The 14,656-nt window shown below is 37.2% G+C and overlaps 2 protein-coding genes across 2 annotated transcripts; both read right to left on the bottom strand.

Moving 5' to 3' along the window:
* Positions 1–4,558: 4,558 nt before the first annotated feature.
* LOC125362431 (olfactory receptor 502-like) lies at positions 4,559–5,500 on the bottom strand. Its single transcript, XM_048361279.1, has one exon. It carries the CDS (start codon positions 5,498–5,500, stop codon positions 4,559–4,561), a length of 942 nt encoding a protein of 313 aa, XP_048217236.1.
* A 7,936-nt stretch (positions 5,501–13,436) lies between these two features.
* On the bottom strand, positions 13,437–14,378 carry LOC125361557 (olfactory receptor 478-like). The gene has a single exon (XM_048360088.1). The coding sequence runs from the start codon at positions 14,376–14,378 to the stop codon at positions 13,437–13,439; it is 942 nt and encodes a 313-aa protein (XP_048216045.1).
* Positions 14,379–14,656: the final 278 nt, after the last annotated feature.

Raw genomic sequence — 14,656 nt, 5'->3', positions numbered from 1 at the left:
TTACAAAATATACTATTTTAAGCAGGGTTCCGGTGACTCACGCCTGTAATTCTAGATACTCAGAAGGCTAAGATCTGAGGATTGTGGTTTAAAGTCATCCCAGGCAGGAAAGCAAGTGAAACTCTTATCTCCAATTAACTCCCCCAAATCTGGAATTGGAACTGTGACTCAAGTGGTAGAGTGCTAACCTTAAGCATAAAAGCTCAGGGACTGTGTTCAGGCCCTGAGTTCAAGTCCCATGACTCAACCCCCATACACTCTATATAAATATGTGTAGTACTTTGTACAACCTCATTATTTAGTTGTTATGTAGTTTTGTCAAATACTTTTCTGAAAAAAGTGAACACTATAAAGTTCAGAGCGATACTTTTTTATATGATCTGTAAATGTTACACAATTTTTCTGAGGATCTGATACTGGTCATAAAACATGTAGGATATTTCTCAAAAATATTGCTCAGGATTTTTGTATTTCTCCTATGATCAGTAAGAAATACTAAGCAGTACATTTGTCCAGAATTCCACATTGAAGCTGCATGTCATTTAATAAGCCTGATGACAGTTAATGTTACTGTAAGGGAAAACAAATTAACAAAATATTTTGACTTTAATCAAATTCTGATTAATTCTTTTTGATTACTTCAGTGTCTCTCTTGAGGTTCTTAATTAAATCTACATGTTCTTGCTAGAATCAAGTTAATCTAATATTAATACATTATATTATCCAAAAATGGCTGATATGATTACTAATGTCCTATAAACTTTTTTCGTCTTTTTTCATAAAAATGAAGCTGGACTGTCATTGCATTTCTTTTGCGTTTGTTGGGCGTCAGCATCAACATATGTCAGATGTTATCATAGCATTGAAATATGCAGTCTTTTGTCTTAGTGTACTTATGTAAGAGTGGAATTATTATTTAATTGAATGTCTTCAGTATTTAATAAAGTATAATAGTATGGTATTGCTGTTTGCATTTTTTTCTTTCTCATATGCTGATTAAAATTTCTTTAATGATCAGTGGATCCTGCTAGTTTTTTTTTCTGTTTGAGATGTTTTGAATTAGTTCTGACTTTTTTCAAAATTCTTCACTTTACCAAAATGATCAGTTGTTACATACAAGTGCTTATGATTATTTACATTCCTAATAATAATTGTAAAAGCTATCTTTGTATTGCTTTTTACCATCTCTATTTGGCTATTTGGATTTTGTACTTTCATTTTACTTTTACATGATAAAAGGTAACAAAATGACTGCAAGAATTGATCTATTTTCCTTTTCACTGTATATTGACTTTCTATTAATTTTTATTAATTGACATTATATTAATTTCTGTTATTAATTACAGACTTATTTTCTTTTTGGTACCTTGTTATTTTTACTACAATTCTCTTCTAGCTAATTGAAAGAAATGCAATTCTTTTAGTTTCTATTCTTCTTCTAGTATTCAAATTAGTTTGCAAACTCGCTGAATTTTTTTTTTTTGGCCAGTCCTGGGCCTTGGACTCAGGGCCTGAGCACTGTCCCTGGCTTCTTCCCGCTCAAGGCTAGCACTCTGCCACCTGAGCCACAGCGCCCCTTCTGGCCATTTTCCATATGTGTGGTGCTGGGGAATCGAATAGAGAGCTTCATGTGTAGGAGGCAAGCACTCTTGCCACTATGCCATACTCCCAGCCCAAACTCGCTGAATTTTATAGCAAGAATTTGTCTCATCCATTTTCTCTCTCCTCTTTCTCCCTCTCTCTGTCTATGTTAGATAGATGTTCAGGAGCCTCTTGCTGTACTTCATTTTTCATGTTCATTCAAATGGTATGCATAGTGCTTATAGTGTATACCAATATGTTCTTATTATGTCGTGGTGACAGCCTCAGGGCCCCCAGGTTCAGCTTGGGGTGCACAGAAACTAAATTTTGAGTCTCAGAAACTCACTGACTGAACAGCTGGAGCCTTCTTTCCCTTTGTAATAAAATAATTTTATTGTCTGTTTTGCTTAACACAGATCTATAGGTTAAAATTTAGTGTTTCAAAACAAACCTTAGTGTTTCTTTTTCCATTGTTTCCACTGTATCTCCTTTTTGGTGTCTTGGATTCTTTGAGTTGGACATATTTATCTTAACAATTGATAGAACTAATCACAGCTTTGGTCATTTAATTGCATATTCATTTTACCCTGATACAATATTAGTTTGATCATCTTATAGGCTTGATTGTCTCAGTATTTGAGATTTCCTAGAGCTCTATGGCTGCATATCTGTGCAAATCCTGATTACTTTTTATTTCCCTTCATCCTTAAGATATATGTGAAGTGTGTCAATCAAACTTTTCACGGTCAATTCACCGAGATTATTTTTTTATTTTGGTGCTGTTATATCAAAACAATACAAAATCTAGTTCCTGAACTAGTGCCCCGTGTTAGTATGACTTTTTTCTGACTTGTCAAGTTCTGTTATCAAAAAGTAATACCTCGGGCTGGGGATATAGCCTAGTGGCAAGAGTGCCTGCCTCGGATACACGAGGCCCTAGGTTCAATTCCCCAGCACCAAATATACAGAAAACGGCCAGAAGCGGCGCTGTGGCTCAAGCGGCAGAGTGCTAGCCTTGAGCGGGAAGAAGCCAGGGACAGTGCTCAGGCCCTGAGTCCAAGGCCCAGGACTGGCCAAAAAAAAAAAAAAAAAAAAAAAAAAGTAATACCTCAGTGATGTGTATATTTTCTGTGTTCTTCCATTGTCTGGTAATGCAATTCCTTATATTCTGTAAGTCAAATATTATATTTAACATATACTTAACATTTAATTATTTGTTCTAATTGTGATTACCATGGGATTAATGAAAATAAACAAAAAGTTATCATTGGACAGGAACCCACAAGGAAACTTCATGTATATGAGTGGGATCTTACATTCATAACTCTGTGGAGAGATGGTACCATGTTCAACATGAATTGTTCTCACCTCATGTCATCCTTGGTCAAGTGTTTAATGCCCACTGAAACCTGCACTAACCAATCATGTCCCTGGCACATCAGCCTTCCACACTTGCCTCTTTTTATTCCTTCTCCATGGAATTTATTCCTCTCTTATATTCTATATGGCTTAAGTTTCCTGTGTGGAATCTACATTCCAACATATATTCCATCTTGACTATTTCTCATTGTAGCATCAAAGTGCTAATATTTTCTTGGCAAAATACTTTTATATGTATGAAAAGGAGAATGAATAAAAAACTAATATTTTTGTCTTTATTAGAGGTAATTTGTTTCTGAATCACTTTAAGGAGAGGAAAAGCAAAGGCATATACATGCTTGTTGTCAGCATATAAAGATGGAAGGTGTCTCTCCAGGAAGAAATAACAATTTTAAAGGAAGAAATGACAAGTCAGTAGCATGTGGGTCAGTCTATGAAGTGAATCTAAAGTTTAGTTGTAACAGTCTCACTATCATCACACTATAAACTAATTTCTTCTCTTGGAAATTGTTTTATTTTCTTCGATTCAGTTTTTAATAGTCCACGATATATCTCTTTTACTCAGCAGAGAATTCACCTATTCTGACCAGAAAGTGGAATTCACAGATCCATCAGTGATAGTTCCTCCTATTCTTCTCTTGGGACCCAGTAAGTTGACCAGAGCAAGAGATTAGCACCAGAGGCCAGAATGCTATATATCCACAAAGGTATCTCCCAAAGATATTATTTTCTACAACAAAAAGTTTCCAAAAATTGTTCTCTATGTTTCCTCCTTATTTTTCTCTTACACTCTATAAATAAACCTACCAGGATAATCTCAGGACAAACAGGTGTTGAAATGGATACAATGAAGTGATTGAAATGTGTGTAGTCACTTCTCCCTTATTGTAACAAATAGCTGAGAAAACCAATTTACAGAGATGAACAATTTGCCTTGGCACACAGGTTTGGCTGTTTTGGTTCCTGGTAAGTTGATTCTTAGTCTATGGTGGCACATTATTGCAGGAACATAGTGGAGCAAAACCATTCACCCATCAAAGAATAAACTGGTATCCCACAATTCCCTTTGATACTTTGTCGGCCCTCAATAAGATAAAGAACTCCCACTTAGCTCACCCTCTCTCAATATTTATATCAGTACCCAAGAGGACACAAGGAACCACAGCTTGAGTAACTTTATAGAAAAAACTTCAGATCTAAACTATAATAAGACTTAACAACCAGACTATACAGTAGTGAACACTTTGCAAAACACAAATAAAACCTTACCAAGATCTTCAGCCGAGTTTGTTTTATGAAAGCTGTTTATGTTCTTAATATAGACTTAGTGAGGTTTTATACAGTTAGCATAATAGAAAACTCTTGTTTACTACAGGATTTGGAAACTACCACCATTCTGACTTTAAGCTTCATCATGAATACCAATAAATATGACATATTAATATCATATTAATCATTACCATATCACATGAATCACATTAATCATCATATTAATATTTATTGTATATCAATAAATATGACAACTTCAGAGTCTCAATTTTCTTCTATATATATCAGTGGATTATTATTTGTAAAGATTAGAAAATAACAGACCTTCCTAATTTTTTTTCCTATCAAGCTCTCTCTTTAAAGCACTCTTAATCTCATTATTTCTAAGACTATAGATGAGGGGGTTCAACATGGGGATGACCACCATGTAGAACACAGATATCACCTTGTTCTGGTCAGTGGAGTAGTTTGATTTGGGCATCACATAAATGAATGTGAGAGTCCCATAGAATAGAGAAACTGCAGTGAGGTGGGAGGTGCAGGTGGAGAAGGCCTTTCGGCGTCCTTCAGTGGAGCGCATCTTCAGGATAGTGATGAAAATGTAGATGTAGGAGACCATTATGACAATCACTGTGAAGACAACAATGAAGCCAGCAGTAAATGTGGAAAAAAGTATGAGGACACTATCTTCAGAACAGGCTACTTCACGTAGTGGAGCAAAGTCACAGAAGAAATGATTGATTCTATTGGGTCCACAGAAGAGAAAAGAACAGAAGGAAATGGTAAAGGATGAAGCATCAAGAGATCCTCCTATGTAAGCTCCTACAAGTAGCTGCACACAGACTTGTGTGGACATTTTGGTTGAATAGAGCAGTGGGTTGCAAATGGCCACAAAGCGATCATAGGCCATGGCAGCCAAAAGAAAACACTCAGCTGCCCCAAAGAAAACAGCTGTACCAAGCTGAGTGCCACATCCTTGGTAGGAGATCATATTTTTGTCTACCAGGAAGTTAACCAACATGTTGGGTGTGACCGAAGAGGAAAAGATCATGTCAGCAAAAGCTAAGTGGCTGAGGAAAAAGTACATGGGGTGGTGGAGCTGAGTGGAGACTCTGATGAGAAGGATTGTGCAGAGATTTCCCAATACAGTTACCAGGTAGATGCCCAGGATGATGATGAAGAGGATGACTCGAAGGACTGGATCCTGTGTTAAGCCCAATAAAATGAACTCTGTTACTGCAGTGTGGTTCCCCTCCACCAGGGAATCCATCAGACAGTAGAGCTGCTGCCAGAACAAATCTTGGATGAATAGAGTATATAAAAGTTTCTAAATGTAGTCATTTTATTTCATGAACATATGCATAATGTCATCATAAACATATTCAATCATTAGCACACATTTGCATGGAAAAATTATTTCATCTAGAATTTTAAAACTAAACTTCGCAAAACTATCGTCCAAATTCTATCCTATACTGCCTTTACTTTTATATTTAAATTTTCTTCAAGCTATATAGTATGTAACATTCAAGCCAAATAAAAATATTAGACCAATGAATATAACCACAAAGGAAAACAGAGTGTAATTGAAGCAAACAAGGTCCTTACACTGTTGCAAAAAGGGTTCAGGTAGCAGCTCATCTATATTTGCATGCTTTCTAAATGGTAAGCTTGCAGGTAAGAATTAGATTCCCCACTGAACTATGGGTCAATACGTACTTTATTGCATGTCCCAAAAAGGATATTACAATCTTGGTCATGTACATATGAATTATCAGAATCTGGTCTGAATATGTAACATGCTCATTGTTGCATAGCAAGCTGTATATTCCAAATATTCAGCTAAGAACATTGCTTCTTCCTTCCTTACTGCATTATAATGAAATTAAGTTGTTGTAAGCATCCAGTCAATAAACCTGAATATAAATAGAAAATGGAATCATTTGATCTTCTTCAGGCTAATATGTTATTGAATCTTCTAGATAGGTTTACATTTCATGATAGCTATCAGTTAAATAAAACCCTTTCTAAGAAGTAGTAAATTTGTTTTTGGATACTCAGCTAGATAAAAAATTCTAAATTAGGGCTATTCATGAGTTTACTTACTACTTTGCAAACTGTTAAATTTGATTAAATATTTTCATATTTTTGAAACAGAAAATAGTATTTTTATATACTTTGCACCACCATTGCAGTCCCTGTGCAAAAACTACTTAACATTTAGCTCAAAGTTGATCCTTCAAAATAAGTCTTTATAACAGTAATGTCTAATGGTTTTTTTTTTGCAGGAAGTCAAATCATTTTGAACATGGTATATGGCTGTAAAAAGTACATATTTAAAAATTCAAGGAGGATCTCGGTGCTTGCTCCCAGGTTGATCTTGTTGTCCCAAATCTTCTGTTCATATACATGAGAATTTTCATAAATCCTACTGCACTCTAAAAAAATCAAATGGGTGAATAAAGTAGTTCTGCAAATATCTGCATAACTTTACTTTAAAAATCTTCAATATAATTATTAACATTTAAGCATGAACACAAGTTGAGGGCAGTGCTGAAATGATAATGTGTGTTTCTCACTGCTGAGTAACAAAGCAATCCTGGTAATGAATTACATCTAATTACTCACATGAAACTGAAGAAGTAAAAAGAGCAAGTCAGCCCAAATCCCTCACTACCTCATTGCTTGATGACATGGGCCATGTTTCTACATGCATAAACTGTGGACTTTACAGAGAGTCAAATTTCCTCCACTAGCAAGTGAAAGTTGCATCAAACTAAAGAACAAAATCCAATTTATTGTGTCTTGAAAGGAGAATTCACTCATCCTTCTGTAGTCACACAAAGTCATAGTGGTCATATCACTTTAAAAAAGACTCCTGTTCTCCCTTGTGGAGGAATCCCGGATGAAGCTGGAGATCCAGCTATGAATTGGAAAGCATCATGGAGCCTCATTAGGTTCTGGAGTGGCTATTGTACAACCCAATTCCCACCGCAACCCAAGTGATCTTCCAAGATGGCACCAATTCTCTGGGGGTCAATTTATTCTTTTGTTTCTATGTAGATGTTCATGCATACATCTAGAAACTTTAATATTTACAAGAGAGTTTAATTAAACAAATTGTCTTCTAGACAGATATTGTTTCCAAGTTTACTTTGATATCTATGATTAAGAAATGATAATAAATTCCTAGAATGAAATAATAACATTAACTTTTTGAAGATTTTACTTTATTGTTATTATAGAGGTGCTATACAGTGAAATCACATTTATGCTGTTCTTGTAATAAGTACATTTCCTTTTATACAGTGTCATCTGTTTTTTCATCTCTCCCATTACTTCCCTTTCATCCCCACCCACGAGTAGTATAGCTCACTTTCATCAATGTGTAGTGCATTTCACTGCTGCACTTTTCCACTCCTTTTTCTAGGATTTTGTGCCTTCTCCCCATCCACCCACAGATATCCCCATGAACACACTGTATATAAGGTACAGAATACAAAATCATCAGAAAAAGAAAACAAACAATAAAGAAAAAGACTCTTGTTCCCATACCTTTAGAATGTTTCAGTACGTATATTCTTTTATACACATATGAAGCAGCTCTTGGGTATGGTGTCTTTGTGATTCCCTCCTAAGGTTAATCTCTTTTGGTCTCACTGTATGTGAGCATCCAGAACCCTATGTAAGTTGTTATTTTAGATCTAACTTCCACACATCAGGGACAGCATGTGCCATTTGTCCCTCTGATCTTGGTTTACCTCACTTCACCTGGTTTGTTCTAATTCCATCCATTTCCCTGCAAATGACATTGTATTATTCTGTTTAATCGCTGTGTAAAATTCCATTGCATACGGTACCACATTTTTTGGATCATCTACTCATCTACTGTGGGGCATCTCTATTTTATCCATATCTTGACTATTGTGAATAGAACTGCAATGAACATGGATGTACAGGTGTCCTTATCATAGGGAAGGTCAATGTTTAGTTATTTGAGGAATCTCCGGACTACTTTCCAGAGTGCTTGTACTACTTTACATTTCCACCAGCAGTGCAGTTCAGTTCCTTTCCCCCCATATCTCTGGAGAGCCAGTATTTGTTGTTTGAATTAAAAATGTTGGTCAAGTAACAGTGGTGAGGCGGAATCTAAGTGCTGTTTTTGTTTGTTTGTTTGTTTGTTTGTTTTTGCCTGTACTGGGAGTTGGACTCAGGACCTGAGCACTGTCCCTGGCTTCTTTTTTCTCAAGCCTAGTACTGTACCTCTTGAGCCACAAAACTATTTCAGGCTTTTTCTGTTTATGTGGTGCTGAGGAATCGAACCCAGGGCTTCATGCATGCAAGCCAGCACTCTACTGCCAAGCCATACTCCCATCCCCTGAGTGCTGGGTTTTTTTTTGGGGGGCGGGCAGTCATGTGGCTTGAACTCTGGGCCTGGGCACTGTCCCTGAGCTCTTAAGCTTAAAGCTAGCACTCTACCACTTGAGCCACAGTGCCACTTCTCTGAGTGCTGTTTTGATTTTCATTTCCTTTATGCCAGAGATGATGAGCATTTCCTCGTGTGTTTCTTTGTCATTCTTATCTCTTCTGAGAAGTGATTCCTTAGCAACCTTGTCCTTTTTTAGTAATTAGTTTGGGAAAGGTTAGTTTCTTAAGCTCCTTGTATATACTGGATATTAGACTAAGATCTTTTCCCAACTGGTTGGCTGTCTTTAAAAAAATATTCTTAAAATAAAAGACCTAGAATAGCAAAAACAATCCTAAGTGGAAAGAATGGTGCTGGAGGAATTGCAATACCCAAATTCAAGCAGTATTATAAAGCTATAGTAATAAAAACAGCTTGGTATTGGCACCGGAACAGGCCTGAAGACCAATGGAACAGAACTGAAGGCCCAGAAATGAACCCACAGAACTACGCCTACTTAATCTTTGATAAAGGAGCTAAAACTATAGTCTGGAAGAAAGATAGCCTCTTTAACAAATGGTGCTGGCAAAACTGGTTCAACACATGCAACAAACTAAAACTAGATCCTTATATATCACCCTGCACCAAAATCAATTCCAAATGGATCAAAGATCTCAAAATCAAAACAGATACCCTGGAAACACTAAAGGAAGGAGTAGGAGAAACACTTGGGCTCCTTGGCACTGGGTGGAACTTCCTCAACAAAGACCCAGAAAGGCTACAAATCAAAGAAAGGTTGGACAAATGGCATTACATCAAACTGCAGAGCTTCTGCAGGACAAAGGACATAGCTTGCAAGATAAACAGAAAGCCCACAGACTGGGAGAAGATCTTTACTGGCCATTCAACGGACAAAGGCCTCATATCTAAAATATATGCGGGGCTGGGGATATGGCCTAGTGGCAAGAGTGCCTGCCTCATATACATGAGGCCCTGGGTTCGATTCCCCAGCACCACATATACAGAAAATGGCCAGAAGTGGTGCTGTGGCTCAAGTGGCAGAGTGCTAGCCTTGAGCAAAAAGAAGCCAGGGACAGTGCTCAGGCCCTGAGTCCAAGCCCCAGGACTGGCCAATAATAAATAAATAAATAAATAAATAAAATAAAAATAAAATAAAATATATGCAGAACTAAAAAAATTACCTTCCTCCAAAACAAAACCGCAAAGAACCAATAGCCCCCTCATCAAGTGGGCTAGAGACTTACAAAGAGACTTCTCTGATGAGGAAATGAGAATGGCAAAGAGGCATATGAAAAAGTGCTCTACATCACTGGCCATAAAAGAAATGCAAATCAAAATAACATTGAGATTCCATCTCACCCCTATATCAAGAATGTCCTATATCAAGAAACCTAACAATAACAACTGTTGGAGGGGATGTGGCCAAAAGGGAACCCTACTTCATTGTTGGTGGGAATGTAAACTGGTTCAGCCACTCTGGCAAGCAGTATGGAGATTCCTCAGAAGGCTAAACATAGAACTCCCCTATGACCCAGCAGCCCCACTTTTGGGTATCTATCCAAAAGACCACAAACATAATCACACTAAAGCCACCAGGACAACAATGTTCATCGCAGAACAATTTGTCATAGCTAGAATCTGGAACCAATCCAGATGCCCCTCAGTAGATGAGTGGATCAGGAAAATATGGTACATATACACAATGGAATTTTATGCCTCTATCAGAAAGAATGACATTGCCCAATTCGTAAGGAAATGAAAGGACTTGGAAAAAGTTATACTAAGTGAAGTGAGCCAGACCCAAAGAAACATGGACTCTATGGTCTCCCTTATAGGGAATAATTAGCACAGGTTTAGGCAAGTCACAGCAGAGGATCACAGGAGCCCAATAACTATACCCTTATGAACACATAAGATAATGCTAAGTGAAATGAACTCCATGTTATGGAAACGAGTGTTATATCACAGTTGTAAATACTTTCAATGTGCCATATGTAACAGTAGCCTCTATTATTGAAGATATTCATGTATCACCTTCCTGTGGTTGTACCTACACTATCTCTGTATCTTATCTGAGTATATTGGAAACCGTGTATACTGGTATTAGAACCAGGAAATTGGAAGGAAATACCAAAATCGAGAGACACAGGGTAAAAAAAGACGAACAACTACAAAAGCAATACTTACAAACTGTTTGATGAAAATGAACTGGTCAATTGAACAACTCGTGGCGGGGAAGGGGGAAGGGATAAAGGGAGGGGGGAGGGGGGAATGAGGGACGAGGTAACAGTACAAGAAATGTATCCAATGCCTAATGTATGAAACTGTAACCTCTCTGTAATTCAGTTTGATAATAAAAATATAAAAAAAATTGTTAAGATGGTGTACAGAGGAGTTACAGTTACATATGTAGGGTCGTGAGTAAATTACTTGTCAAACTTGTTACCTTCTCTCTCATACTTCTCCCACCTTCCTCTCTCCCATTTCCCTCCTTTTCTAGGTGTCAGTTAGTTTACAGTTGTCTTTTAAGTATTGTTCTTGCATTGGTTCACCTTTTATTGTTTGTCTCATCATTTTGATGTTTCCGTCCCTTCCCAAATTCAGAAAACATATATACAATACCTGGGGTACTAAAATAAAATACAGTGACAACAGGGGCTAAACCATAGGGAAGATAAACAAAAGAAAAAATACTTTCACCTAGTTCATTAAATATAATAACAACAATGACAAACCACTTGTTTCCATAACTTTGAGTTCATTTCTCTTAGTCATCTTATGTGTGATCATATGTACGTAGCTATTGAGCTATTGAGATCATCTGCTAGGACTGTCCTAGACATATACTATCTTTGTAGTTCAATAACTATGTCCTTACCCATGCAGAAACTACTTTAATGTACTGTGGTCCTACTTTTCTGGTCTCTCTCCTATCTGCTGTGCTCCTGGGACTCTATTCAGAAAGTTGTTGTCTATACTTAGCTATAAGTTCTAATGTTTGATTTACTGTCTATTGCAGTAGTTTCGGAGTTTCAGGTCTGATGTTGAGATCTGTGATTCACGTTGAGTTGATATTTGTGCATGGTGACAATCAGATTTTCTCCATATAGCTGTCCAGTTTTTCCAACGCCATGGGATTAATTAAAATAACCAAAAAACATATTGTTGGACAAGAACCACCAAGTAACTTTCATGTATATGAAGGGATCTTACACTCACAACTCTGCAGAGAGATGGTACCATGTTCAACACGAACTGTCCTCACCTCCTGCCATCCTTGCTCAAGTGCTTAGTGCCCACTGAGACCTGCACTGACCACTCCTCTCCCTGGCACATCAATCTCCCACACTGGCCTCTGTTTATTCTTTCTCCATGGAATTCATTCCTCTCATAATTTATATGGTTTAAGTTTCTTGTCTGGATCCTACACTCAAAAATGTATTCCATCTTGACTATTAAAAGAGCAAATAAAGAATTACTCAAAATACTTCATAGATGTAGAAGAAAGAAGAGGTGAATAAATAAAAAGACTAGTATCTTTAGCTTTATTAGCAAATTAGGTGGAATTTGGTTCTGAAATGCTTTAAGGAGAGGACAAGGAAAGAAAGGCATTATACATGAGTGTTGTCAGCTTATAAAGATGGACGGTGTCTCTCTTAAAAATAACAATTTTAAGTGAAGGAATACCAAGTCAGCAGCATGTGGTTCAGTCCATGAAGTCAACCTAAAACTTTAGTTGTAACAGTTTCACTGTCATCATACTATAAACTGATGCTCTTCTTGGATATCATTTGGTTTTCTTCCACACAGTCCTTAGAAGCCCAAGAACTCCTTGCATTGCCCAGCAGAACTCACCTGTTTTGACCAGAAAGTGGAATTCACAGATCCATCAGTGATATCCCTTTCTACTCTTCTCTTGGGAATGCATAATTGGACCAGGGCAAGAATATTAAGTGTCCACAAAGGTCACACCACAAAGAACTTTTCCACAAGAAGAGGTCTCCAAGAATTGTTCTGTATCCTCCTTACGTTCTTCTTACAGTCTACTGAGTCATAAATATATCTACCATGTTAATCTCAGGATAAACTGGTTTTGAAATGGACACAGAGAAGTGATTGAAATGTATGTAAGTCACTTCTCCATTAATGTAACAATAGCTGAAACAAACAACTTACAGAGATAAATAAGTATCTTGGCATACAGGTTTGGAGGTTTTGGTTCTTGATGAGTTGATTCTGGGTCTTTGGTGTTCCATTAGGGCAGGGACAAAGTAGGGCAAAACCATTCACCCCTGTAGTCAGTAAGCAAACTGAAGAAGAATAAACTGGCTTTCCACATATTCTCAATAAGCCAAAGAATTCCCACTTAACTCAACCTCTCAATACCTCCATCACTATCCAACTGGACACAAGGAACCATGACTTAAGTAACTTTATAGGCCATAACTTAAAAATCTAAAGTATAATAAGATTTAGCAATTGAATATATAGCAGCGAACACCATTTGGAAAACATAAATAAAACTCAAAAATATTTTCAGCAAAATTTGTTTTACAAAAAACGTTTGTTCTTAATATAGATTTAATAAGGTTTTACATAGGTAACATAGTAGGAAACCCCTATTTACTTTGTGATGTGAAAACAGTCACCATCTATCCTATAAGCTTCACAATGGATAGTTGCATATCAATAAATAAATACCTGAGAAGTAAGACACAGTATTTTAGGTATATCTATGGATTATTATTTCTATAGCGAAGATACAAAACAACGGACTTTCCTAAAATAGTTTCCTTACAAGCTCTCTCCTTAGAGCACTCTTAATCTCATTATTTCTAAGACTATAGATTAGGGGGTTCAACATGGGGATCACCACCATGTAGAACACAGATATCACCTTGTTCTGGTCAGTGGAGTAGCTGGACTTGGGCATCACATAAATGAATGTAATGGTCCCATAGAACAGAGTGACTGCAGTGAGGTGGGAAGTGCAGGTGGAGAAGGCCTTCCGGCGGCCCTCAGTGGAGCGCATCTTCAGGATGGTGATGAGGATGTAGATGTAGGAGATGGCTATGACAATCACTGTGACCACAACTATAGAGCCAGCAGAACAAGTGGAAACAAGTATGAAGGCACTGTCTACAGAACAGGAGAGCTCAACTAAAGGAGCAAAATCACAGAAGAAATGATTGACTCTATTGGGTCCACAGAAGAATAAAGAACAGAAGGAAACGGTAAAGGAGGAAGCATTAAGAATGCCACTGGTGTAAGCTACTATAAGCAACTGCACACAGACTTGTGTAGACATTTTGGTTGAATAAAGCAGTGGGTTGCAGATAGCCACAAAGCGATCATAGGCCATGACAGCCAGAAGAAAGCACTCGACTGCCCCAAAGAAAACAACTGTACCTAGCTGGATTGCACATCCATGGTAGGAGATCATATTTTTGTCTACCAGGAAGTTAACCAACATATTGGGTGTGACAGAAGAGGAAAAGATCATGTCAGCAAATGCTAAATGACCAAGGAAAAAGTACATGGGGTGGTGTAGCTGAGTGGAGACTCTGATGAGAAGGATTGTGCAGAGATTTCCAGATATGGTGACCAGGTAGATGCCCAGGATGATGATGAAGAGGATGACTCGAAGGACTGGATCATGAGTTAGGCCCACTAAAATGAACTCTGTCACTTCAGTGTGGTTCCCCTCCACCAGGGAATCCATCAGACAATGGAGCTGCTGCCAGGTACAATCTAGGATGAATATGTTACATAAAAAAAGTATAGGCGATTTATTTCATTGTGTATCATAATGTCATCATGTGCATTTTCAAGTACTAGTACATGTTTACATGGAAAGATGATTCCATCTATAATTTAAAAATTCATTTTAGCAAAATCACCTCCAAAATCCCATCCTATACTGTCTCTTTTCTTTTTCATTTACATTTTCTTCAATCTATATAATACGTGTCACTAAAGCAAAAAAAAAAACACAAAAAA

This window comes from Perognathus longimembris, chromosome 13 (genome assembly GCF_023159225.1).
Source record: "Perognathus longimembris pacificus isolate PPM17 chromosome 13, ASM2315922v1, whole genome shotgun sequence".
NCBI classification, from domain to species: Eukaryota; Metazoa; Chordata; class Mammalia; order Rodentia; family Heteromyidae; genus Perognathus; species Perognathus longimembris.
This window is presented reverse-complemented; position numbering and strand designations above follow the sequence as displayed.